The 23,761-nt window shown below is 35.2% G+C and overlaps 1 protein-coding gene across 1 annotated transcript in view; it reads right to left on the bottom strand.

Moving 5' to 3' along the window:
* The window catches only part of LOC150106816 (protein D3-like), a 68,933-nt gene that overhangs the window by 28,149 nt on the left and 17,023 nt on the right, over window positions 1–23,761 (bottom strand). The window contains exon 4 of the mRNA XM_090392728.1: window positions 9,253–9,376. Within this exon, the coding sequence (XP_090248854.1) occupies window positions 9,253–9,376 (124 nt within the window). The remainder of the gene's footprint in view (window positions 1–9,252; window positions 9,377–23,761) is intronic.

Raw genomic sequence — 23,761 nt, 5'->3', positions numbered from 1 at the left:
TTTAACTTATGGATCTGAGAGCTGGGTTAGAAGTAAAACACTTGATCAAAGACTAGAGACCGCAGATATGAGAGTCCTGAGAAAGATTCGGGGCATGAACAGATGGCATCAATGGCAATATCATATTAAAAACGAGGATATTAGGAAAGAACTTTATATTGTCTGCATCCAGGAATGCATTAGCAGGGCTAATCTCAGGTGGTATGGTCACTTAAGCAGAATGAGAGAGGAATGATTAGCAAAACAAGTGTTTTCTGCCAGGTTGGCAGGAAAAAGACCCAGAGGAAGACCAAGATATAGGTGTAGTGATATAGTAAAAAGTGCCTTAGAAGACAGAAATATCTGTGGTCTCTAGTCTTTGATCAAGTGCTTTATTTCCAACCCAACTCTCAGATCCATCACTTAAAGCTGGTTTGAACACTGTCTTGTATACTGTTAGTTTGGTGTTTTGGTTAATTTCTCTCTTATTTCATATAAATTTATTCAACTGGTTCTTGACCATACCATGTATGGAATCCATCGCTGCTGATCAACAGGAGATCTGCTCACATATGTCACCCATCTCTGGTCAAATGCCATGGAGAAGTTTGGCGAATCTCAAGCGGTTGGACTTGATATTTCCAAAGTGCTTGATCGGGTCTTGGCACAAGGGCTTACTAAGCAAGCTGTCATAGTTTGGTCTATCTCAAGACCTCTGTAATTGGATTGCCAGCTTTCTGTCTGGATGCTCACTATGTGTGTGGTGGTGGATGGCTCCTTATCCTCTCACCATTCAACTAATGCTGGGGTTCCTCAAAGTTCTGTCCTCTCACCAACCCTCTTCCTACTATATATCAATAACCTACTTCAGCTTACCTCCAACCCATTACACAGTTTTGCAGATGACAGCAGATTGCACTCCTCCCTTTCTTTTGATAAACCTTACTCCACATAACTTACCTCAACTTACAGATCAGCAACCACCACTGCCCTTAATTCAGACCTCCAATGAGGTTTGGATAACCTAGTCAATTTCAATGCAAATAAAACCAAGTACTGTCTCATTTGCCATAAAAAAGAACCAGTTTCTCCCAGTATTATTTTTGACAATACCCAAAAATTTCCAGAAAATCTGAGATTTCTCTTCTTGGAATTACTCTGACATCAAGCCTCTCCTGGCATAAATACATAATAACCATTGCATCCTCAGTTTCTAAAAAAGTAGGATTTCTCTTTAGCTCGAGATGTTACTTCACCCCTGAACAGCTATTAAGCTTATACAAATCACAAATCCGACCAACCATCGAATACTGATCCCACATATGGGGTGGGCCCCAAAAGCTCCCTCAAATTGCTCGACTCCATACAGAGGAGAGCAATCAGACTTATTAATGACTTATCTCTTACCAACTCACTCCCCCCACTTTCACACAGATGACTGGTCTCCGCACTATGTGTCTTCTACAAATATTTCAATGGAAAATGTTCATCCGAAATAGCATCAATAATTCCCCCCACTTAGTACTAAGCTCATTGAAACACGTGCAGCTGCTGCTCAACATCCCTACACAGTGCACCTTGAAACCCACAGAACAAGTTTCTTCTCCTCCTCCTCCCCTGCAACCGCTACACTATGGAACAGTCTTCCCCTTGATGTGTTCCCTAAGGAATACAATCTACAGTCATTCAAATATAATGTTAACAAATACCTTCTTTCCCAACCATTATATGGTGCTAATGTACTATAGGATGATCTACCAACCTCTCATGTATGGGCTCAACATAATATATATATATCAGAAATTATAGACTTCACAACCGTGTTATAAATAACTCTTTTAATTTCCCGACATTTCGATCTTCATATTAAGATCATCATCTGGAGCATATACAAATATACAGGTATAATAAATTTAGTTTAATCCTTTATCCGAGTGTAAGCAAACAAAGTTTGTGCTTGAAAATATCTTCAGGACTAAAGTAAGGTAGTGCAACACCAGGCAACCCCAAGCAAAGGTGGACCAAGCACTCATCACTACTTGTCTCAGTATCTCCCATAATGCAAAGCAGATCTCCTTGTGGACATGTATACTACTACTACTATGCATTAAGGGAAGGGCCACTACCCAGTCCGGTTTCAACCTTTATTGAGGTCTCGTCAGTGGGAGGCTGACTCAAACGTGGAGATACTAAGGCAGAAGCAATAGGAGAGGTCATATTTACCTATAGAAGTTGCCAACAGGTGTACCACTGGATTTAGAGAAAGATGTTGGAAGTTTATTTTTCTCTTGGTTAGACTATAATAAATTTAGTTTAATCCTTTATCCAAGTGTAAGCAAACAAAGTTTGTGCCTGAAAATATCTTCAGGAAGTGCAAAACTGAAGGATTAAACTAAATTTATCATAGTCTAATCAAGTGAAAAATAAACTTCCAACAAATATACAGAATAAGCTGAGTTACATTACATACCATTTTCAACAGCTTTTCTCTTGATACCTTGTCATATATCTTTTTCAGATTTATAAAACATACAGAAATCCTTCTTATATTTCTATGCTTTCTCAACTATTCGTTGTAAAATGAATATCTGATCTAGACAACCTCTATTTGGCCTGAACCCAGATTGTTCTTCTCCAAGTTTCACTCCCACAATTTTTCTCAGCCTCTTTTCGAGTATGCTTGCATAAATCTTTCCTGGAACACTAAGTAGATAAATTTCTCTGTAATTCTTATATTCAGCTTTATATCGTTTTTTTCTAAGTGGGAACTATAAGAGTTTACTTCAAACATCTGGAATTCAACCTTCTGATGAGGCCCTCTGAATTATGCAGTGTAACTACTGCAAAACTTTTACACCTCCATATTCGAGCATTTATGGTCAAATATCATGTAGTCTAGCTGCCTTTCCACATACATCTCAAGATTTTGATGGCTTTTTCTACATAAATACTGATATGTATTCCTGTTTGCATTCCTCTCAAAAATTTTCAACTACTGTTTTGTCACTGCTTGCTTTGTTTAACAATCTTTCAAATAAATTATTCCACACATCTAGAATATCTCAATTTTCATGTCACCTTTATCATCTTTCATTCCATTTACATGACTCTTCTTTCATTTTTAAGATTTATTTCAATAGTCTTCAGAATATTTTGCTATCTTCCTTATTTTTAGCATGTACTGCCAACACATAAGCCTTCCTACTCATTCATCTTATAAGTAATTACCAATGTCTTCTCATCATGTTTATTTAGCTAGTGTTACCCAATTCTCTTCTATAATCATCTCACCAGCTGTATTTAAATTAGTGATCTGTAAACAAAGGATTGTCATTTTCACGAAATTCAATCAGATCCGTCAGATGTAACTACTCGTAGATCGACGCCATTGGAAGAGTAATGGAATGGTGCATTTGCATAGTGTTTGAAAGAAATTTATTGTCAAGTGAAAATCAACGTTTGCAATATTATCGCTGACTTGATGCTCTATGAATTATTTAATCAATGCAATTTTCATTAAAGTATGCAATAAGAATAGTTTTTTATTATTATTATTAATAAATTGCTTTTCAATGCTTTCTTATATTTTTCTCTGTATTCTCTAAGAGTACAAGCAGACTTACTTGCCAGGAACTTTTGATATGCTTTCTTCACTTCCTTCAATGCCTCTCTCTGCCTGATCAAATAATGTTTTCTTCATGGTTTACCAGTGAACCCCAAGTTTTTGTTCTTAATTTCAAACTCTTTCACTTTTTTTCTTGAATAAAAATAATGATTATTATTATTGTTAGACTTCAACAAGGGAATCAAGGACTTATCAAGTGAGGCCATATATCAACCACACCACATGTCATACCTTTTCTTAAACTCGATCACACTAGATGTACTCATTACTTCAACAGGCAAACTGTTCTGCCCACACATTGCTCTGTGAGAAAAAATCTAGCTCTATGAGGGCGGATTGAGTATATGTAGACTGCAGACACTAGTTTATAGGCCTCTATCACATCATCTCTCCTTCTTCTATCTACAAGTGTCTGCGGTCTACATATACTCACTCTATTCTTGTAATCTACATTCCATAATCCCAATATCTTTGTAATTCTTTGCACAGCCTTTCCACAGCTTCTTTACCCTTTTGAACCTAAGAGACCAAATCTGCATGCAGTAGTCCAGGTGCAGGTTGCATCATGGCCTTGTAGTGGTATCCATACATGTCAATGTTGGTTTCAACATCGTAATTACCCTCTGATTTGTATTTGCAATTTTTGCTATTGGAGCTTTGAACTCCCACTTTCTATCCACCATAAATTCAAGATCTCTTGCCTCATTAGTTACTCTAAGCATAATCCCACCAACATAATAAGTTGTTGGATACTACATTATGCCAAAGCGCATATGATAATGGCTGACAATAAATTGACAGCCATTATCATTCGCCCATATCTTCAGCCGATTCAAATCACTGTGTAAATGACATATATCAACAGCATTCAGCAGCAAACTGATGACCTCCTATCAGTCCCTTTCCAATATCATTAAGTCCAATATCATAATAGTAGTACATGAAAAAGTAACATCATCACTAACTTCTGATTGACAATTTTCCTCTAAATTAATCTATTATCTGTCAAGACTCCAACATTATCATATTTTATATTTCTGACTTCTAAGGCTCACTTTTACTGTATCTCTGAGTCTTTTTCCTGCCAATTTAGAACATTTGTTTTCCTATTTTTTCATTGTTTAATTGACCATACCAACTGAGATCAGCTCTGATAACACATTCCTGAATACTAACAATACCAAGTTCTTTCCTAATATCCTCATTTTTAATATAAGGCTGCCATTGATGCCATCTGTTCACTCCTCTAATCTTTCTCAGAACTCTCACACCTGTGAGTTCCAGTCTTTGACCAAGTATTTCATTTCTAACCCAGCTCTCAGATCCATAAGTTCAAATCAGCTTGAACACAGTCTTGTATACAGCTAATTTAATGTTTTAACTAATTTCTTATTCCAAATAAATTTATTCAGTTGACTTCCTACCATACCAGCTTTACTAATTCTGCTGTTTTTATTTTCATACTTATTGGACATCTACACTAAAAATTGTGCCTAAATAGCTGAAATATTTTACTTGTTCTATAGGTTGTCTATTCAGGATATGGTTGATGTTTTCAATCTTTCTGCATATTTTCACTGTATTTGTCTTTTTATTGCTGATTTTTGTACTAAATTCATTACAGCAGTTATTCAATTTTAGTCAGGGAATATTATAAACTTGTAGTGAATTTATTTAGAAGTATAACATCACCTGCATAAAGTAAACAGCTATAATTTTAACATCACCAATTTTGATATCAGGTTACATCACCAATTTTGATATCAGGTTTAATATCACTTCCTTCATAATCCAATCCATACAGATAATGAATAACAGTGGGGATAATGTGCACCCTTGAAGCACAACTAATTTAACAACAAACTATCTTCCTACATGTCTTCAATTCTAACTGCTGACAGTTATATGCTGTAAATGGGACATTATACTTTATTGAGCAATACAGCTTTTAAAAATACTAGCATTTTTAAAAGCTTTTCTCTTGGCATCTTGAGATATGCCTTTTCTTTTTCTGATCTACGAAACTTAAATAGAGATACCTGTTATATTCCTAAGATTTCTCAACTATTTGTTTTTATTCCCATTTTTATAGACATGCCCTATGAGAGCTCTACTCCAATCACATGGAATTTGATTCTTTGACAAGGTCTTCTGAAATGTGTAGTGCAGTCACGTAAAACTTTTATTCCTCCATATGTCAGCCTTTCTGGTGAAATATGATATACTCCAGCTACCTTTCCACATTTCAGGCTTTGACGGCTTTTCTTACTTCAAGTATGAATATATATTCCTGACTACATTCTTGTTCAGTGTTTTCTACCACCATGCTGATACTGGGTGTTTCATATAGCAATCTTTCAAAGTAATTATTCCAGATAAATAGAACATCTTTATCTTCAGCTTTCATGCTACCTTTATCATCTATGATTCCTTTTAAAGTACTCTTCCCTCCATTTCTAAGCTTTCTTTCTTTTCTTTTTTTTTTTTTTTCAATAGCCTCCAGAATATTTTGCCACTTTCCTGATATTTATTTTCTATGTTCTTACCAAAATCTTCCCATGACTTTTGTTTAGTTAATTGTACACAATTTTTGTCTGTATTCTCTAGCAGCACAAACAGAGTTAATTGCAAGGAACTTTCTATATGCTTTCTTCTTTTCTTTGACTGTCTCTTTAACTTCCTGAGTTCTTATTTTCCTATCCTTGCAGATTACCTTACCATATCATGCCTCTCAGGCTGAATTAATCAACATTTTCTTCAGGTGGGAAATGAATCTCCAAGGTTTGATTTTTGCTTTTCTTGAATAATGTTGGTATATTTGAGACTGCAATTCACCTCTGAAAGATGCTCAACTTTGATTCACTTTAAACTTTCTTACTCTTCTTTTCAATATGAAAGTCAAATTTTATCCTGCTCAAAACTAAATAGCGATCACTTCCTATTTCAAATCCTGTGTATACTCTTATGTCCTGAACCAGTGGGAAAATGTCACTATCAACTAAAATATAGTGAATGAGACTTTTCTTATTTCTTGCATCTTCTCTCCATGTGCATTTTTGCACGTTTTTATGTTGGAACGTGGTGTTAGGAATAACCAGTGCATGTCCTGAACAGAAATCCAACAGGTACTTACCATTATTATTAGCTTTGCTCTTTTCTCCAAACGCTCCCAAATCATTTCTATATATCTGGTAATAATTTCCTACTCCTGTTTAGATCTCCAGCAAGGACCAACTTTTCCTTTTTTCATTGTATCAGCTGCCTTGCCTAATGCCTCAAAAAATTCCTCTGTTTTCTTCATTTAGTAAAACCTTCTGTGAGATGATAGGCACATATATAAGTCTCATTGTCCAGTTCACGAATTTGATATTCACTCACATCACTCTACTTGATTGTGCCTACCATTCAGGAAGATCATCCTCATATTTAGCTAAAACTCAAATTATACAAACATGTCTAGGGCTTTGTCATTTTGGCTGAGCATTCTTATAGCACACGTTCTAATGTCCCATCTGACCCAATTGTCAAATTCTTATCCAGGTTATGCAACAGCTCTAGAATCTCCTCATGCATCTCTATCTCTTTATCCACAGTAATGGTAGCACTGTGTTCTGGGTTACATACATCAGGTTGATAGATCGTGGTGAAGCGAGTACTCATTATTTGAACTACCTCATCTTCCTCTGGTACTGGGGTACCGTCAGAATTCGATAAGCTATTCTTTCATAGTCATTCTTACTTTTACTTGCAGCATAACAATAAAATTCTTTTGCATTGCCTTTAGCCTATGCATCCAATTTTTTTCAAACTCCAACTTAGCTTTATGTACAATACTCATAACTTTTCTGGCCTAAGCTTTATATATTTCATAACTCCTCTTGATCTTAGAATTATCAAATCCCTGATATGTATCCTCAAGAGGTGTACAGGATATGATAGTATACATCATATCCTGTACACCTCCAAAGAACTACCTCCAAATCAATCTGTTACTTGTCAAGACTTCAACATCTTCAGATCTTATAATTCTATCCTCTAAGGCAATTTTTACTGTATCAATCCATCTATGGCTTGATCTTCCTCAGGATCTTTTTCCTGCAACCTGGCAGAGAAAACTTGTTTTGCTAATCTTTCCTCTCCCATTCTATTTAAGGCAACCATACTACCTGAGATTAGTTCTGCTAACACATTCTTGGATGCTGACAATGTCAAGCTCTTTCCTAATATCTTTGTTTTTAATATGATATTGCCATTGATACCATCTGTTCACATCCCTAATCTTTCTCAGGACTGATATTTGTGGTCTTTAGTCTTTGGTCAAGTGTTTTATTTCTAACCTAGCTCTTAGATTCATAGGTTAAAATTGGTTTGAACACTGTCTTGTATACAGCTAATTTAGTGTTTTGAACTAATTTTTCTCTTATTCCATATAAATTTATCCAGTTGTCTTCCTACCAAACCAGCTTTGTTGATTCTGTTGTCTATTTTCATATTTAATTTACATCTTCACTAAAAATTGTGCTTAAGTAGCTAAAATGTTTTACTTGTGCTACAGATTCTCCATTCACAATCCAGTTGATATTTTCAATGCTTCTGTCTATTTTCAATGTCTTGCTATTGCTAATTTTCATACCAGATCAGTTACAACAGTTATTCAATTTTGTGAGGGAATTTTACATACTTGTTATGGATTTATTTAGAAGTATAACATCATCTGTATAAAGTAAAGAGCTGAGATTTAATAATAATGATGCCATTATTATTAGCTTTACTCTTTTCTCAAATTTTCCCAAAATATTTTTGTATGTCTGACAATAATTTCCTACTCTGCTACTTAGATCCCCAACAAGGACCAAGTTTTTCTTTTTCATTGTGTCAGTTGCTTTCTCTAAAGCCTCAAAAATTTCCTCCACTTCTACCTTAGAAGAAGTGGAGGAAAGAAGGTTATCATGGGCACAAAGTCTCATTGTCCAGTTCCCCATTCTGATATATGCCTAGTCAATCTAATTGATATTGCCTGCCATTCAAGAAGACTAGCCTCCTATTCTTACATATATGAATATGTTATGAATATCTTATGTATGGACAGAAATTCTTATACATTTAAAAAAATGATGCATCCAATGAACTTAAATTGCTGAAGTAAAATCTTCCCATGTCGTTTTTCATAGAGAAGGTATCTATAAGCTAATTGTTGCATTCTGGTCAGAAACAACCTCTTTTTAATGCAGATACACAAATTAGTCTATATCTGGAAGTCTTTCTTAGCACTCTTGTATGCAACTATTTTCCCTTAGATTCATTTGGAATTCTATTACAAATCTTTCATTAAACAGGCAACACCTCTGTATGAATGAAAGATTTCATAGAATTTAATAATGTCAACACTTTTTTATAAAATGCTAAGCAGCCATGTGTTTTGGATATTGTCAGTGTGCAAGTTTGTTATTCAAAATAATTCTATGTAACATAACACAGGGCTACACTAATAACAACGTTCATGTTCCATTGTAGCTTACATGTGAAATTAACTATTAGAACCATCTGAAGATAATGAGATCTGAGTTTGTGTACTTAATAAAACAAGTGACAATCTGAATGAAAATAAGCTTTTCATTCTACTGATTCTTAATGTAAATATTTCATACCTGTCATACATAATGTATACAAAGAATTTTCTTCGATAGGATAGCTAAAATGAGTAGGTGGATCTTTAACTTCAGTAGGAGTTAATTCATTTCCAAGACTTACTGTTGCATCACCATACATAATCTGAACATAAATAATAAAATAAACTTAAAATATACAAATAAAAATATATTACTAAAAAAATTTAATAGATACTTTAAATCTGCTTACTAAAAATATTAAACAAAATTTAAAACTTTACCCTCACTGTATCAGAAAGAAATGGTATAAAACAAGTGGAAGTAAACTGCGATTTCATTTTCTTTATTTTTTAGAAGTTTGTGAAAGTTTTTATCCAGTTCTTCATTTTAAGATTATATGTCCTTATAATATTACAATAAAAGTTTTAATGGATGAAAACAAGTCGAGAAAGAAAAAAGATTATTACATAACTTGATAGCTTAATACTTCTCCAGTAAAACACTAGAAATTAGAGTAATAGGGACTAAAGACTAAACAATCACTGCAACAACTCAATCATATATAATTTTTGGATAATTTTGTGAAACAGCAAACAAACAGAGACATTACTATCACTTTAGAAACAATTTTAATGATTCAAATTGTTATATCCAGTATTTATTTATTTTTATCCCTGTTGCTCTGAGGACTAGTGTTACTCTAGAGAAATATGTGCTGTCAAGTTTTGTAATACACTTTAATGTAACTTTTTTGTAATAATGTTACAAAGTTACAATCAAAAATTTGATCTTTCTATCTAAAAACTAACCAGACCATGATGACCTTATTAAAACTTAACCATTTATGTGCCAAGATTTAGAGTTTTGCTTACCTGCATGAAGAGCAAAGAAACCTTCAAACTGACTAGGGCTGATTAAATTTATATATACAGTAAAACCCCGTTTTACATTCCCGCAATTTACGTTTTCCTGCCAAACATTAATACGTCATTTTCCATTGGTCCCGTCGTAAGGCCTATTCTTACGATATATTGTTTTCCTGCCATTAACAACTTGATGTGGACGCTATTTCCCCATGATTTGCATTTTTTTCTTGGGTGGCAATACTGATTTTCGAATCGATTTCTGCAGAAATATGCGCATTTATGTTCCCAGATGGCGTTGCTTTCGGCTGTAAGTTTCGCTTCCGCCATCACGGTAACTTGCACACTTAAAGCAGTAATGTAGTGATGAGCAATACCGTGATTTTTCAATCACAGTACGAATTGATATTGAAGAATTTCTGTTACGTAATTCAGCATCTGAAAGTTGCTTTCAAGTTGCGGTGGTGGATTATCCATGTTAGTAACATGGAGAAAAAAAAAAAAGAAAATGTATTTCGGTAGAAGAAAAGATGGCAATTCTGCGACGTGCAGATTGGCATGCCGGAATAAGTGTGCGTTTAGCAAAAGATCTTGTACTCTCCGTGTCCACTTTGAACACGATAGTAGAAAACAGGTCAAGCATTGAACTCAATGCAAAGCAATCTGGCACTATGTCAAAAAACAATCGACAATTAAAGATTTTTTAAAATAGATAAAAGTAATTCTAAATTCATTTATTTTCAGTTATTAAATTTTGTAATCAAATATGTAGACTCACATACTAGCAGCAAGTCATCTTTTAGCCTTTTTTTAAATGTTTTTTTTTTTTAACATTTCCTGCTATTTACACTTTTTTTTTCCATCAGTCCCCTGAAAAGTGTAAAAAAGGGGTTTTACTGTGTGTGTGTGTGTGTGTATATATATATATATATATATATATATATATAAAAGGCTACTAAGCTGCTACATGACCAATTACATATTACTAAATGAGATTTAGCTTGATTGATTAAATTTATATTCCTTCAGTGTTACCAATGTAATGTTTAAAATGAACTTTCTAAGATTGTTTATACTGTTTCCAATCAGCCAGCTAAAACAAATGCATTAAAAATTAAAAAAACATCTTCTTAGAAGGTTTTATATTTTGTACAGAGAAGATCATCAACCCCACCTTATAGCCCTTCAAGTAATAGATCTTTCAAATTGTACCATTTACTGTTGAACTCAAAATTCTCATTAAAGGATATGTATTAACTATTCTGTCATTTCCAAACAAATTCCATGATAAACACTAGAGAGATGCTGTTGACTTTCAATTGAAACATGTAAAGCATTAAAATATGAAATTGCACTAGTCCTATATATATATATATATATATCAGGGTGAATATTCTGGGTGTGCTAGGTGTGCGGTGCCACGAAATATCTGTCACCGATATTATATTTCTGCATTTATCCCCGTTAAAGACTCTCCCCCAATTGTTTGCAGACTTCGCCTGATTCCTAAAATTGAACACAATTTACTAATGCTTCATCGAGGCATTAGTAAATTGTGAGGATAATAAAGCATTAGTACTTCATGAAGAGGGCACTTTTCCACACGTGAACATTGCGTCACATTCACATTAATAGCCGGTGTGCTTACAAAATGCATACCTTTGAGCCCTTTGAAAAGATGTAAAGAGGGCGCAGCTGGTCAAATTCTTAGCGTTTCAGTATTTTTAAACCGCTGAGAAGGTGAAGCTGGGTGAGCTAACATTTTGAGCTCACCCAGCTTCTTTTTTTTTTAATTATGCCATCATAAATTCACTTATTCATGTTTAGACTTTATGGGACCATGCTATTCGCTCTACCCAGCAACTTATAGGACACAAATATCACAAATAATAATTATTAATAATTCGCTTACCATTAATGAAAGTGTTTCTACTCTCACTTATTCTTTCTTATTCTTAATGTCTTATAAATGATGTTCACATATTTTCATCTTCGAGTATTTCAAATATACCAACTAAATATAGTATTCACTTTCATTGTTGTTTTCTAATAAATCACAAAACAAACAGATTGTTCCCCCACTCTATGCAGAAGTATTCAAAGTTATCCTGTAATTGATTGCATTGGACCAATTAAGATGAGCGTTGATGCGCTATGCCCTCTCAAAACTTTCATACATCGATAAAAATGCAATCACACAGTCATAGGCATCTACAAGGTGGGGGGGGGGACAGGGCACTTCCCCTAGGATCGATTAAAAAATTCCACAAATTATAATTGTAAAATTGATTGAGATATGTAATCTTACATCCTTGACCTTGGGATGCTTTGTCTGTCTTAAAATTTTATTATATAAAACATGCGTTCCTGTTTTTGGTTCATCTTTTTCTGATTTGTGAAAAAAATGTTCATTACTGTTGTGAACAGAGACCAGTTTGTTTGCCCTCTGTGTCTAGTGAGTCACTGAGTGAAGTGTGAATTGTAAATTTATAGTGAAACAAATTTAAACAGAAAAATACATTTTTAAAAGGTAAGTGTATATAATTTAATATTATTTTACTTGTTAGTTTGATGATTTTTTTGCTTTTAAACTGAAATAATTTAATTTAGGATTTTGGGATTAATTAATTAGTTGATTTTTAATAAAATATGATAGTCAATTTTTTATATATGAAGCGCTAAAAACTGTATTAATTCCGAATACTTTTTTTCCAAGAATTAAAGATCATTAAAATCAATGTAAAATGAAAATAATGTATTTATAGTTTACATTGACAAATAATTACATCAAAAAATTCTAATAACATTTATTGATGTAATTATTTAATTAAATCAATTATAAAAATTTATTGATGCAATTATTTGTCTCCAAGCTTTTCCCCCCTGTGGAAAATTTTCTGCGGATGCATGCCCATGCATATGGTAAAATTGACTTGAAATTTGTAGTAAGGGGGAGGTTGCATAACCCCCATGGCAGCACACCAAACCGAAATGGGCACGCAATGCCACTGTTATATAATGTTAGAATGCTGGTTTACTCGGCTTGTTATCATAATGTTAAATATTTAATGACTGAACAAATGATTTTAACATGAAAACTTTAATAGATCACATGACTAGTTTCGTTGGAAAGCTGGCTTCATCAGGTGTAACGGCATAAAAATATATAAAAAAGGGAAGACCATAAAAGCATTGCATTTTTGAAACAACGGAACATGACAATTAACTGTAATTAAAGTTTAAATAAGAGACACTGAGTTCTAGTTGAAGCATCACACGCATGCATGTGCGTGACAGTGATAGATTGATCAGTAATCTGAGGTGTGCTGATGACACCATACTACTCCGTAATGACAAAGAACTAGGACAAATTCTTGATAAAGTTAACAAGATCAGAAATAACAGAGAACTTCAACTCACTCCTAGCAAGACAAAGATTATGGTTCTCAAAGGAAACACAAACAGGGAAGCTCTTGAGAAACAAGTGTACTTTAATGGAGAAAGAATTGAGGAAGTCAGCAAGTTCAAGTACCTGGGATTAATATGAAGAATTGTAGTTCAGAAGACATCAGAAGATTACAAATGGCTAAAACAAGTCAGAGACTCATGTAAAATCTGGAAGGATGGATCTATCTTCATGGGAATGAAGTTGAGGATTTTGGATGCAGTTGTTTTTCCAACAGCGACTTATGGAGGTGAGACTTGGAACCCAAAGAAGTCAGATAAGAAAAGGATAGCTGCTTTTGAGATGTTGTGTTACGGAAAGCTGCTGAGATATTATATACTGAAAGGCAAACAAATGAATGGGTGTTAGAAAAGATCAGTAGAAATTTAAGACCCCTAAGGATATTGACAGAAGAAAGTTAATATTTTGGACACATTGAAAGGATGGAAGGAGGACTTCTCAGAACAGTAATAGAAGGTAAAATTCCTGGAATAAAGAATAAGGAGTAAACTGTCAATGAAATGGATGGTGTGCAGAGTGACTGATCTTCAGAGAGTCGAAGCCTCCAGAAAAGCATACAACAGGACTACATGGTGAGGCTTGGTGTGGCACATCACTGAGCATCAGAATGACCATTAGGCATCTGTGGATGACCAGTGAACAGGTGGATGAAAATGTTCTAGTATGGTTGTGTCGCTGCTTGGCTCATTTAACAGTTTTTTCATTTAATTGAAACAGTTAAATGTTTCTAGACATCTAGGATATCCTTATCTGCTCATATCATCTTTATAATCTTTGATTCCTTTTCCAGTACTGTACTCTTTCCTCCATTTCTAAGCTTTTTTTTCAATAGCCATCAGAATATTTTGCCATCTTCATGATATTTATTTTCTATACTTACCAAAGTCTTACCCATGAATTTTGTTTAGCTACTTTTACACTCCTTGGATTTTACACCTGGGATTAATGTGAAGAATTGCAGTTCAGAAGACATCAGACGATTACAAATGGCCTAAAACAGCCAGTCAGAGACTCATGTAAAATCCTATCTTCATGGGAATGAAATTGGAGATTTTGGATGCAGCTGTTTTTCCAACAGCGACTTATGGAGGTGAGACTTGGAAACCAAAGAAGTCAGAGACTTCTTGAGCTTGGAATCCAAAGAAGTCTCTGACTTCTTTGGGTTCCAAGCTCTTACATTTTTCTCTGTATTCCTCTTCTCTGTATTTCGCATCACATAAAAGAATCCTAAGGAGTTCTTTCAATATGTAGCCAGCAAAAGAAAGAATGATTATGGAAGGGTGACACTGACAGGAGAAAAATGGTATAAAGACAGCTGTTGCAGAAGTGTGGTGGAGATACTTAATGAGCAGTTGATAAAGGTCTTGCAATCTTTGAATGTGACTTCATGGAGAAATTGAGGACAGTTGATGATGATGATGGGGAGGAGAGACTGACTGTAAGTGAGCAAGAGGTGTATGGAGAGTTGAGTAAACTAATATGTTAATAAGGCCGTGGGACTTGATAATATATCACCACATATTCTGAAGGAATGTGCCAGGGAGTTGACATCTGCCTTGACATATTTTTTTAATGAGAGTCTTGCACTCGGTCAAGTTCTTAAGGAGTGGAAGGAGGGCAAGATTGTGCCACTTCATAAAGGAGGCAATCGAACTCAAGCATCAAACTATAGGCCTAATCTGTGTGTCAGGTGTTGTGGTTAAGTTGTTGGAGAAGCTTGTGAGAACTAGGATCCGGAGTTGGGTTGACAACAATGGTATCATCGTTGATGGACAGCATGAATTTGCTGAAGGGAGGTCATGATTTAGTAATCTACTTACTTATTACAATAAAGTGACTGCTTCCTTGAGAGGGATACACAGTAATATACTTAGATTTCGCAAAGGCTTTTGATAGAGTACCTCATGATAAATTGATAGTCAAACTAGAGCAGATGGGGTTGGATATTAGATTAGTATATTGGATTGGAAACTGGCTATCTGATAGGTATCAACAAGTTGTGTATGGGTGAGCAATATCCAGGAAAAGGAAAGGCACTAGTGGAGTGCCTCAGGGATCTGTTATAGGGCCATTACTGTTTAACTTGTATATTAATAATATTGGTGAAGATTTGGATGGGGATTTTCAATTGTTTGCAGATGATGCAAAGTTGGGACAAACCATGAAGAGTAGTGAAGATGTTGTTGCCTTACAAGAAGACTTAAATAAATTGAGTGATTGGGCAGGGAAATAGGGATGTGAATTCAAAGTTGCAAAATGTAAGGTTCTAAAATTTGGAAAACAAAGATGGGATGCAGAATTTATGCTTGGTGAGGATATATTGTTGGAGGTGGAAGAAATAAGAGATCTGGGAGTGATGGTGGATAAGGATCTGAAATTTAGGAGAGACATAGCCAAAATTGTGAAGACAACACAAAGGCTTCTGGGAATGATGCGGATGACACTGATGTGTAGAAGTAGGGAGATTCTTGTTCCATTGTTAAGGCTTTGATTAGGTCACGCACGGACTATTGTGCCCAGATTTGGTCGCCAGGTTTTCAGAAGGATGAAGAGATGTTGGAAAGGGTCCAAAGGCGACTGACTAAGGTATTTTTTGACCTCTGGAATGTCGAGTATGAGGAAAGATTGAGAAGATGTAATTTGCAGAGTTTGGTGGACAGGAGGAAGAGGGAAGATATGATAGAGACCTACAAGTTGGTAAGGGATTGTTATAGAATCAATGCTGGAGAAGTTCTACAGAAAATAGTGGGAGATCAGGAGAGAACCAGAGGTCATCCCTGAAAACTGTATAAAAAGGGTGTGAGTAGGGGAATGAGAGGCAGGTTTTTTTGTGCAGATTGTAAATGATTGGAATGCCTTGCCTGAGAGTGTGGTGTCTGCAAGGAGTTTGAATGTGTTCAAGGCACGGTATGATGAGCTGTGTGTGATAAAAGGACCTCCCAGATGGGTCTTTGAGGTCTTGGGGTAATAATAATTCTTTTAGGACATCTGACTTAGTGGCAAGGAACTTTTGGTATGCTTTCTTCTTTTCCAAAACTGCTTCTTTAACTTTTTGCATCCACCATGTGGTTCTTATTTTTCTATTCTTACAGATAATTTCACCACATATCTCCTAGCTGAATCAATCAATGTCTTCTTCAGAGTTTACCTTGAGACTCAAAGGTTTGGTTCTTGTTTTCAAAGTGTTTCAAATTTTCTTCAATAATGTTTGCATAGTCGAGTGTGCAGTTTACTTGTAAGAGATGCTCAACTTTCGTTCTGTTTAAAACTTTCTTACATACCCTTCTTTTCAATGTAATATCCATTTTTATTCTGTTTAGTGCATAAAAATACCTCCAATTTTATTTAAAAAATGAGATACACCAACAATAACTCAAAATGATTTGATCATGAGCTGTGATATTTACAAACATACCTTTACATGATACCATTACCAAACTGAATAAGAATTCAGCAATAGGGACTGGTGGGATATCAGCACGTGTTCTGAAAGAGTGTTCAGCTGAACTGGCTATTCCTTTGAACAGGCTGTTTAATAAAAGTCTCAAAACAGGAAAGATTATGCAGGAATGGAAAGAATGTATGGTAATACCATTGCAAAAGGATATTGCAAAGACCAAGGTATTCAAACTAGTGAACAATCAGTATCTCAGGAGTGGTGGTGAAGACTGGAAAAATTGGTTAGGGCTCACATTCAGAAATGGGTTGACAGTGAATCTCTACTTTGCATTGAACAACATGGGTTTACTAAGAGAAGGTCATGCTTTAGCAACTTGTTCACATTCTGTAATAATGTTGCCACTGAACAAGATGAATAGATACACCATGATACTTTTGGATTTTTCTAAGGATTTTGAAATAATACAGCATGGAAGACTTGCATAAATTGGAGAATATGGATTAAGGTAACTAATGGCATAACACAAGGATCAGTCCTTGATCTACTATTATTCAATCTGTACACTAATGACATTGGAAAGGATTTGACAGGGGACATATAGCTATTTGCTGATGATTATATAAAAAAAAAAAAAAAGTAATCTGGAATGCTGCTGATATGCAGTATTTGCAGAATGATTTGAATAGGCTGGAATTGTGGGCATGGGAAAATAGATGCCAGTTCAATGTCAGTAAATGCAACGTCGTGCACTTTGGCATGACTAGATATACAATGTCATGTTATATTGGTGGGATTATGCTAAAAGAAACTGATCAGGCTAGGGATCTTGGAGTATCGATAGCATGTTGAAGTTCAGGGGCCACGTTGCAGAGATTGCAAATACAATTCCAAAGATAATTGCAATGCTGAAATGTACTTTCACATGTAAAGATAAGGATGTCATTTTGCCTGTTTAAAAGGCCTTGATAAGACCACATTTGGATTATCGGTGCTGAGGTCTTGTCTACTGATTTCCATTGTGATTCTGATACAGCAAAAAGAATGCAAAGGAGAGTATTAAAAATGATATCAGGATTGTGGAATACTGATTATGAAGACAGATTGAGAATTTGTAGACTGCAGTCACTACCAAACAGGAGAAAAAGGGGTGATATAATTAAAAATTACAAACTTTGAAAAGGGTCACAGGATTTTAGTTGATGGCATTTTTAATTTTATAGAGTGGGAAAAGAGGGCATCCTTAGAAGCTGAGAATGAATGCTGCTAAGAAGAGGATGAGGACTAGATTTTTCTTTCAGAAGATGGTGTATGATTGCAGTGGATTGCCACTGGATTTGTGTGTGCAAGCAGTGTGAATGAATTCAAGAATAAGTATGATAGCTGGTGTGTGGAGTATGTGGCCTCCCTCAATAAGTCCCTAACTCCCTGGAGGTCTCTAATAATAATAATATTTATTTTACCAAACGCTGTTGCAAAACTGAGAAAATCATTATATACACCTGCTGGGTCTAGTGCAATTGACTTCCTTAGCATGAAATAGAACTGTGCTGCTGAAACAAGACTGCCCTTTAACACATTCATGCTACCAGTCTGTAGCTATTTCTTCTTTCATAAATTCAGTCTTGCATTCTAACCTTAAACAACCTCTCTAGCCCAATCCAACTCAAGCAATCTGTTATTTCTTTCACACATTCTCTTAATACCTGTGGCAAAATCATGCTGGTAGTTTAATGGAGTATTTACAGCACTGGAAAAGGATTAGAAAACTATTTGAATTCTTCCAATATATCACCTCAGTCACTGAGATATCTTAAGGGAGTACAAACTAACACTTGATAACACACACACACACACACACACACACAATACTAAATGAAATACATGGGGCACCTATCTATGGGACACCCTCTACGGGCATCTGTAGAAGGACTAGGTCAGTGGTCGCCAAAGTGGTCGATATAACATTGTTAGGGTCGATTCGGGCTGAAGGGTCGATAGAAAAATATAAGACATCATTGTATGGGTAATATTTAATTCAGTTAACTTGGATTACCTCCATCCTGAATGACAATGCAATTAAGAGTGAATCGTAGGAACAGTGACATGAATAAGACCTGTAAGATGGAGCAAGGTCATGAAAATAATTACAGAGGCCAATGAAGTAGGCCAAAATGACGTATTTACCAATAAATGGATGTCTGTGGTTCCCACCCGGCCAGCGCGGCAGGAGCGAGATGGCAACACGTGCATGGTTGCTTATTTACTTATACTTACATGTATTCGATCCCAGTCACATTTTTGACATCGACATAAAAGTGAGCGTTAATGGTCTAAAATTCATCACCACACATATTATAATTCAATCGTTATTCATTCACAAACTAAACTTCACTATGTTAAAGAATTGAGGGAGGGCTGGTAGTAATACAATATATTAATATCACTAGTAATACCAGTGATATTACTAGTGATAGTAGTAGTAATAGTAATATAATATATACTATATTATACATACAATAAACACTATAATTATAAAATAAACAATCTAAAAATTCACATAAGCATGTTTTTCGCTTGTCCTATTATAATTAAGTAAAACATCAAGAAACTCTTGAAGGGTCGACGGTCAAAGAAGTTTGGTGACCCCTGGCCTAGGTTGTAATTTGCGATCTCTGAGGGTTGTTTCCCAAATTTTGGGAAGTTTCTTGCATCCATATTTATTTAAATTTAGTTGATTTCTAAGGGCAGCTGCAGATATCAAAAATAGTCTTTCATTTCTCAATTTCATAATTTCAAAAGCAGCATGATATTTAAAATACCAAACGATATTGCAAAACTCAGTGATGGAGCATGGTGGTTTTTTTTTCCAAGAAAATTTTATTTGTGGTATCCAATCTGTCCAAAATATGCCAACTTACAGGAACAAAGAACTTTATTATTATTTTTAACATTTGAACTCCATGGAGTCAGACTCATCATAGGAGGTATACACTATTGCGCACAATGCTCATCCAACCATGGTCAAATTGATTTAATGCCTCTATATTCATAACACACTTAGGCAATGCACTGCACTCGCCAACCACTCTCCAAGCAAAGAAGAACCTGCTCCTCACTCCTCTGCTCACACCCTTCTTATACAATTTCTAGCAATGGCCTCTTGTTCTACTCCCCTCTCCCGTTCTATGAAAAATCTCATCAAATAACAACCCCTCACCAGCTTATATGTCTCAATAATATCCCCCCCACTTCCTCTTCCTCCTCCAATTAACCAAGCTTTGCTATTTACATTCTCTCAATCTGTTCTCATACTCCACATTCCAAAGACCACTATCAACTTTGTGAATCTTCTCTGGACCCTTTCTAACATATCCTCGTTGCCATGAAAACCTGGCGACCATATCTGTGCACAATAATCCATGAGGCCTGATCAAGGCCTTATACAACGGAATTATAACCTCTTTGTTTCTGCATGTCAGAGTCCTCCACATCATTGCCATTATCTGATGTGACATCTTCTTCACAACTTGTGCAATGTGGCACCTGAATTTCAGGTCCTCGTCCACCACCACCACTCTCAGACTCACATCTCTTCTACCTCCTTTAAATTTTCCCCACCAAGTGTATGCTTTGCATTCCATCGCTGCTTACCAAATTTCAAAACCTTACACTTTGCAACATTGAACTGGCAGTTCCACTTACCTGCCCATTCATGTCATCTATACAAGTCTCCTGTAAGGCCATAACAGCTTTACAATTTTGCATCATCTGCAAATAGCTGCATATCACTAGTTAAACGGATCCCAATATCGTTAATATACAAAGTGAACAACAACGGTCCCAAAACGGACCTCTGCAGCACACCATTAGTGACCTTCCTCTTTCAGGATACTGCACCGCTACATACAAATTTATCTGACAGCCAGTCACTGATCCAAAGAAGAAATCTGTTATTCAGTCTCATCTGTTTTAATTTATTTAACAGGTTGTCATGTGGCAGTTTATCAAAAGCTTTTTCAAAGTCCAAATATACCACTATATATGCATCTCCCCTATCTAAGGTATTTGTCAGACAGGGGAGATGCATTATCTCCCTTTAACAAACCCATGCTGATAACCACAGAGAATACTGCTGTTATCAATCCATTTCTATATCCTACTTCTCACGAATCTCTCTAGTACCGTCACCACAACTCCAGATATAAAGATTGGCCTATAATTTGTAGCCACAGCCTTTTCACTACCTTTACGAAGTGGAACAATTTTACCTTCTTTCCACTCCACTCTCTTGGAACCTGTGCTGTTGTAAGACTATTATTAAACAGGCATGCCAATGCTACTACCAATTCCCTGGAACATTTCCTTAAGACGTATGGTGATATGTCATCAATCGTATCGCCTTATTGATGCCAAGGCTATTTATTTCCTCAAATACCTCCTGCTTACTCACATTAAGCTATCCTCTCCTATGTCCTCTATAATTTTGCATCATCTGCAAACAGCTACATATCAATAGTTAAACCCATCCCAATACATGTCCAAAGAGCAAAGCTAATAATAATGGCAAATACCTGTTGGATTTCTGCTGAGGATATAGACTGGTTATTACTAACACCATGTTCCAACATAAAAATGTGCACAAATTCATATGGAGAGAAGAGAAAGGAATAAGAAAAGTTTCCTTGACTACGTTATTCTTGATAGTGATGTTTTCTCAATGGTGCAGAACACTGAGAGTGTACAAAGGATTTGAAATTCGAAGTGATCCCCATTTAGTCTTGAGTAGGATAAAATTGAATTTTATATTGAAAAGAATAACATGTAATTGTACATTGACTTGAACATTATTCAAGAAAAAAAGAGTTTGAGAATAGAAACCAAACCTTGGAGATTCAGTGGCAAGTCCTGAAGAAATCACTGACTGCTTTGGCCAGAGAAGCATGTGGTGCAGTTGTTTGCAAGTTTAGAAAAATCAGAACTTCATGGTGGACACAGGAAATTAGAGAGACAGTGAAGGAAAAGAAGAAAGCATATCAAAAGTTACTGGCAAATAAGTAAGCTTGTGCTCTTAGAGAATACAGAGACAAATGTAAGAAAGCTAAACACTGTGTAAAACTAGCTAAACAAAAGTCATGGAAAGAGTTTGATAAGAACATAGAAAATAAATATTAGAAAGGTAGCAAAATATTCGAGGCTGTTAGAAAAGCTCAGAAATGGACGAAAGAGTGCTGTAAAAGGAATTAGAGACAATAAAGGTGACATGAAAACTTGAGAAAAAGATATCCTTGATGTATGGAGTAATTACTTCAAAAAATTGCTAAATGAAACAAACAGTGACAGCATAGTGATAAAAAAATACTCAATCTGCACCAGCTGATTTATTTGTTAGAAACTTTATGTATGTTTTCTTCTTTTCCAGGTCAGCCTCATTAACTTCTTGTGGATACCATAGTTTCGTTTTTTCTATTCCCACAGACATCTTAACCATATGTCTTCCTAGCTAAATCAATGTTTTCTTCAGAGTTTGCTTGTTTTTGGTTCATTTTTTCTTGAATAATGTTCATATAGCTGAGCCCACAGTTGACCTATGAAAGCTGCTCAACTTGAATTCTTTTAAAGAGAAAGGTTTAGAAAACATTCCCTATAATCAGTGACTAGAGAGACATCTCGTGGTATCTAACATTGTGTTAGATACCATGAGATGGCAGCACGTTTGCCATCTCTTCGCTGGATGCTGCTTAAAATTAGTGACAGTCTTATGCCAGTTATCTGATTAGTTACCAGTGGTGACTAAACTATCCAATCACCAAAAGTTATATAGGACTAAAATGGACTTGCCTACTCCCTATAAGAGAATAAAAGGCATTAGCAGATTTTCTGTATACTCTTATATTCTGAATCGGCATGAAGATATCATTATCAACAATAACACAGTCAATGAAACTTTTCTTATTTCTTGTATCTGCACTCCACATGAACTTGTGCACATCTCTACACAGCAACATGGTGTTAGTAATGATTACTCCATATCCTGAACAGAAATCCAGCAAATATTTACCATTATTATTGGCCTTTTCTCCGAATTTTCCCAAAACTTTTCTATATGCTTGACGGGATTCATTTCCCACTCTGCTGTTTAGATATCCAACAAGGACCAGCTTTTCGATTTTCTTTACATCAGCTATCTTCTTTAATGACATGAAGAATTCTTTCGCTTCTTCCTTAGATGAACCTTCTGTGGGGCCATATGCACAAATAAGCTTTATTGCCCATTTTGAAGTCTGCCCACATACTCTACTTGAAACTGCCTTCAAGTGTGGTGTTGAATGCTATTGCTACTCCTTCCTTTCCTTGATCATTATTGCCTGAATATAACATCCCATATCTGACCTGATTTAATCTTCTTTGTCTTAGTAATACTAATTATGTAGTTGTTTTCCAGTTTTTCTTGAAGTTTAATTTCCATTCCATTGATACTTCATATGGTGATGAATTCTATCTTCAAAGGGGATTATTTAAATGTAAGTGATGCTCTAAATTTAAATCATTTAAATTTAAACTTACATTTATGCAATAAAAGTGTTATTCATTCCCCCTCCTTTTTCGAATTGCAAACATAAAATTACTCTTTTTTTCTGCACATCAACAGAATTGTACTTGATGTAGTAAAAGAAAAAGATAATGCAAAATTTAAAATTCTTAATATCTTCTAGACCAGTACATATGTTTAACACATATTTGGTTACGTTTTTTCAGCACTTGAAAAATAAACATTTCAGTATGTATTTAGATATCTAAAGCACTGGTAGGAATCCTAGC

Source organism: Typopeltis vanoorti, chromosome 5, assembly GCF_054136105.1.
Source record: "Typopeltis vanoorti isolate ZY-2024b chromosome 5, IOZ_Tvanoo_1.0, whole genome shotgun sequence".
NCBI classification, from domain to species: Eukaryota; Metazoa; Arthropoda; class Arachnida; order Uropygi; family Thelyphonidae; genus Typopeltis; species Typopeltis vanoorti.
Note: the sequence above shows the minus strand (reverse complement) of the source record. Positions and strands in the feature narration are given on the sequence as shown.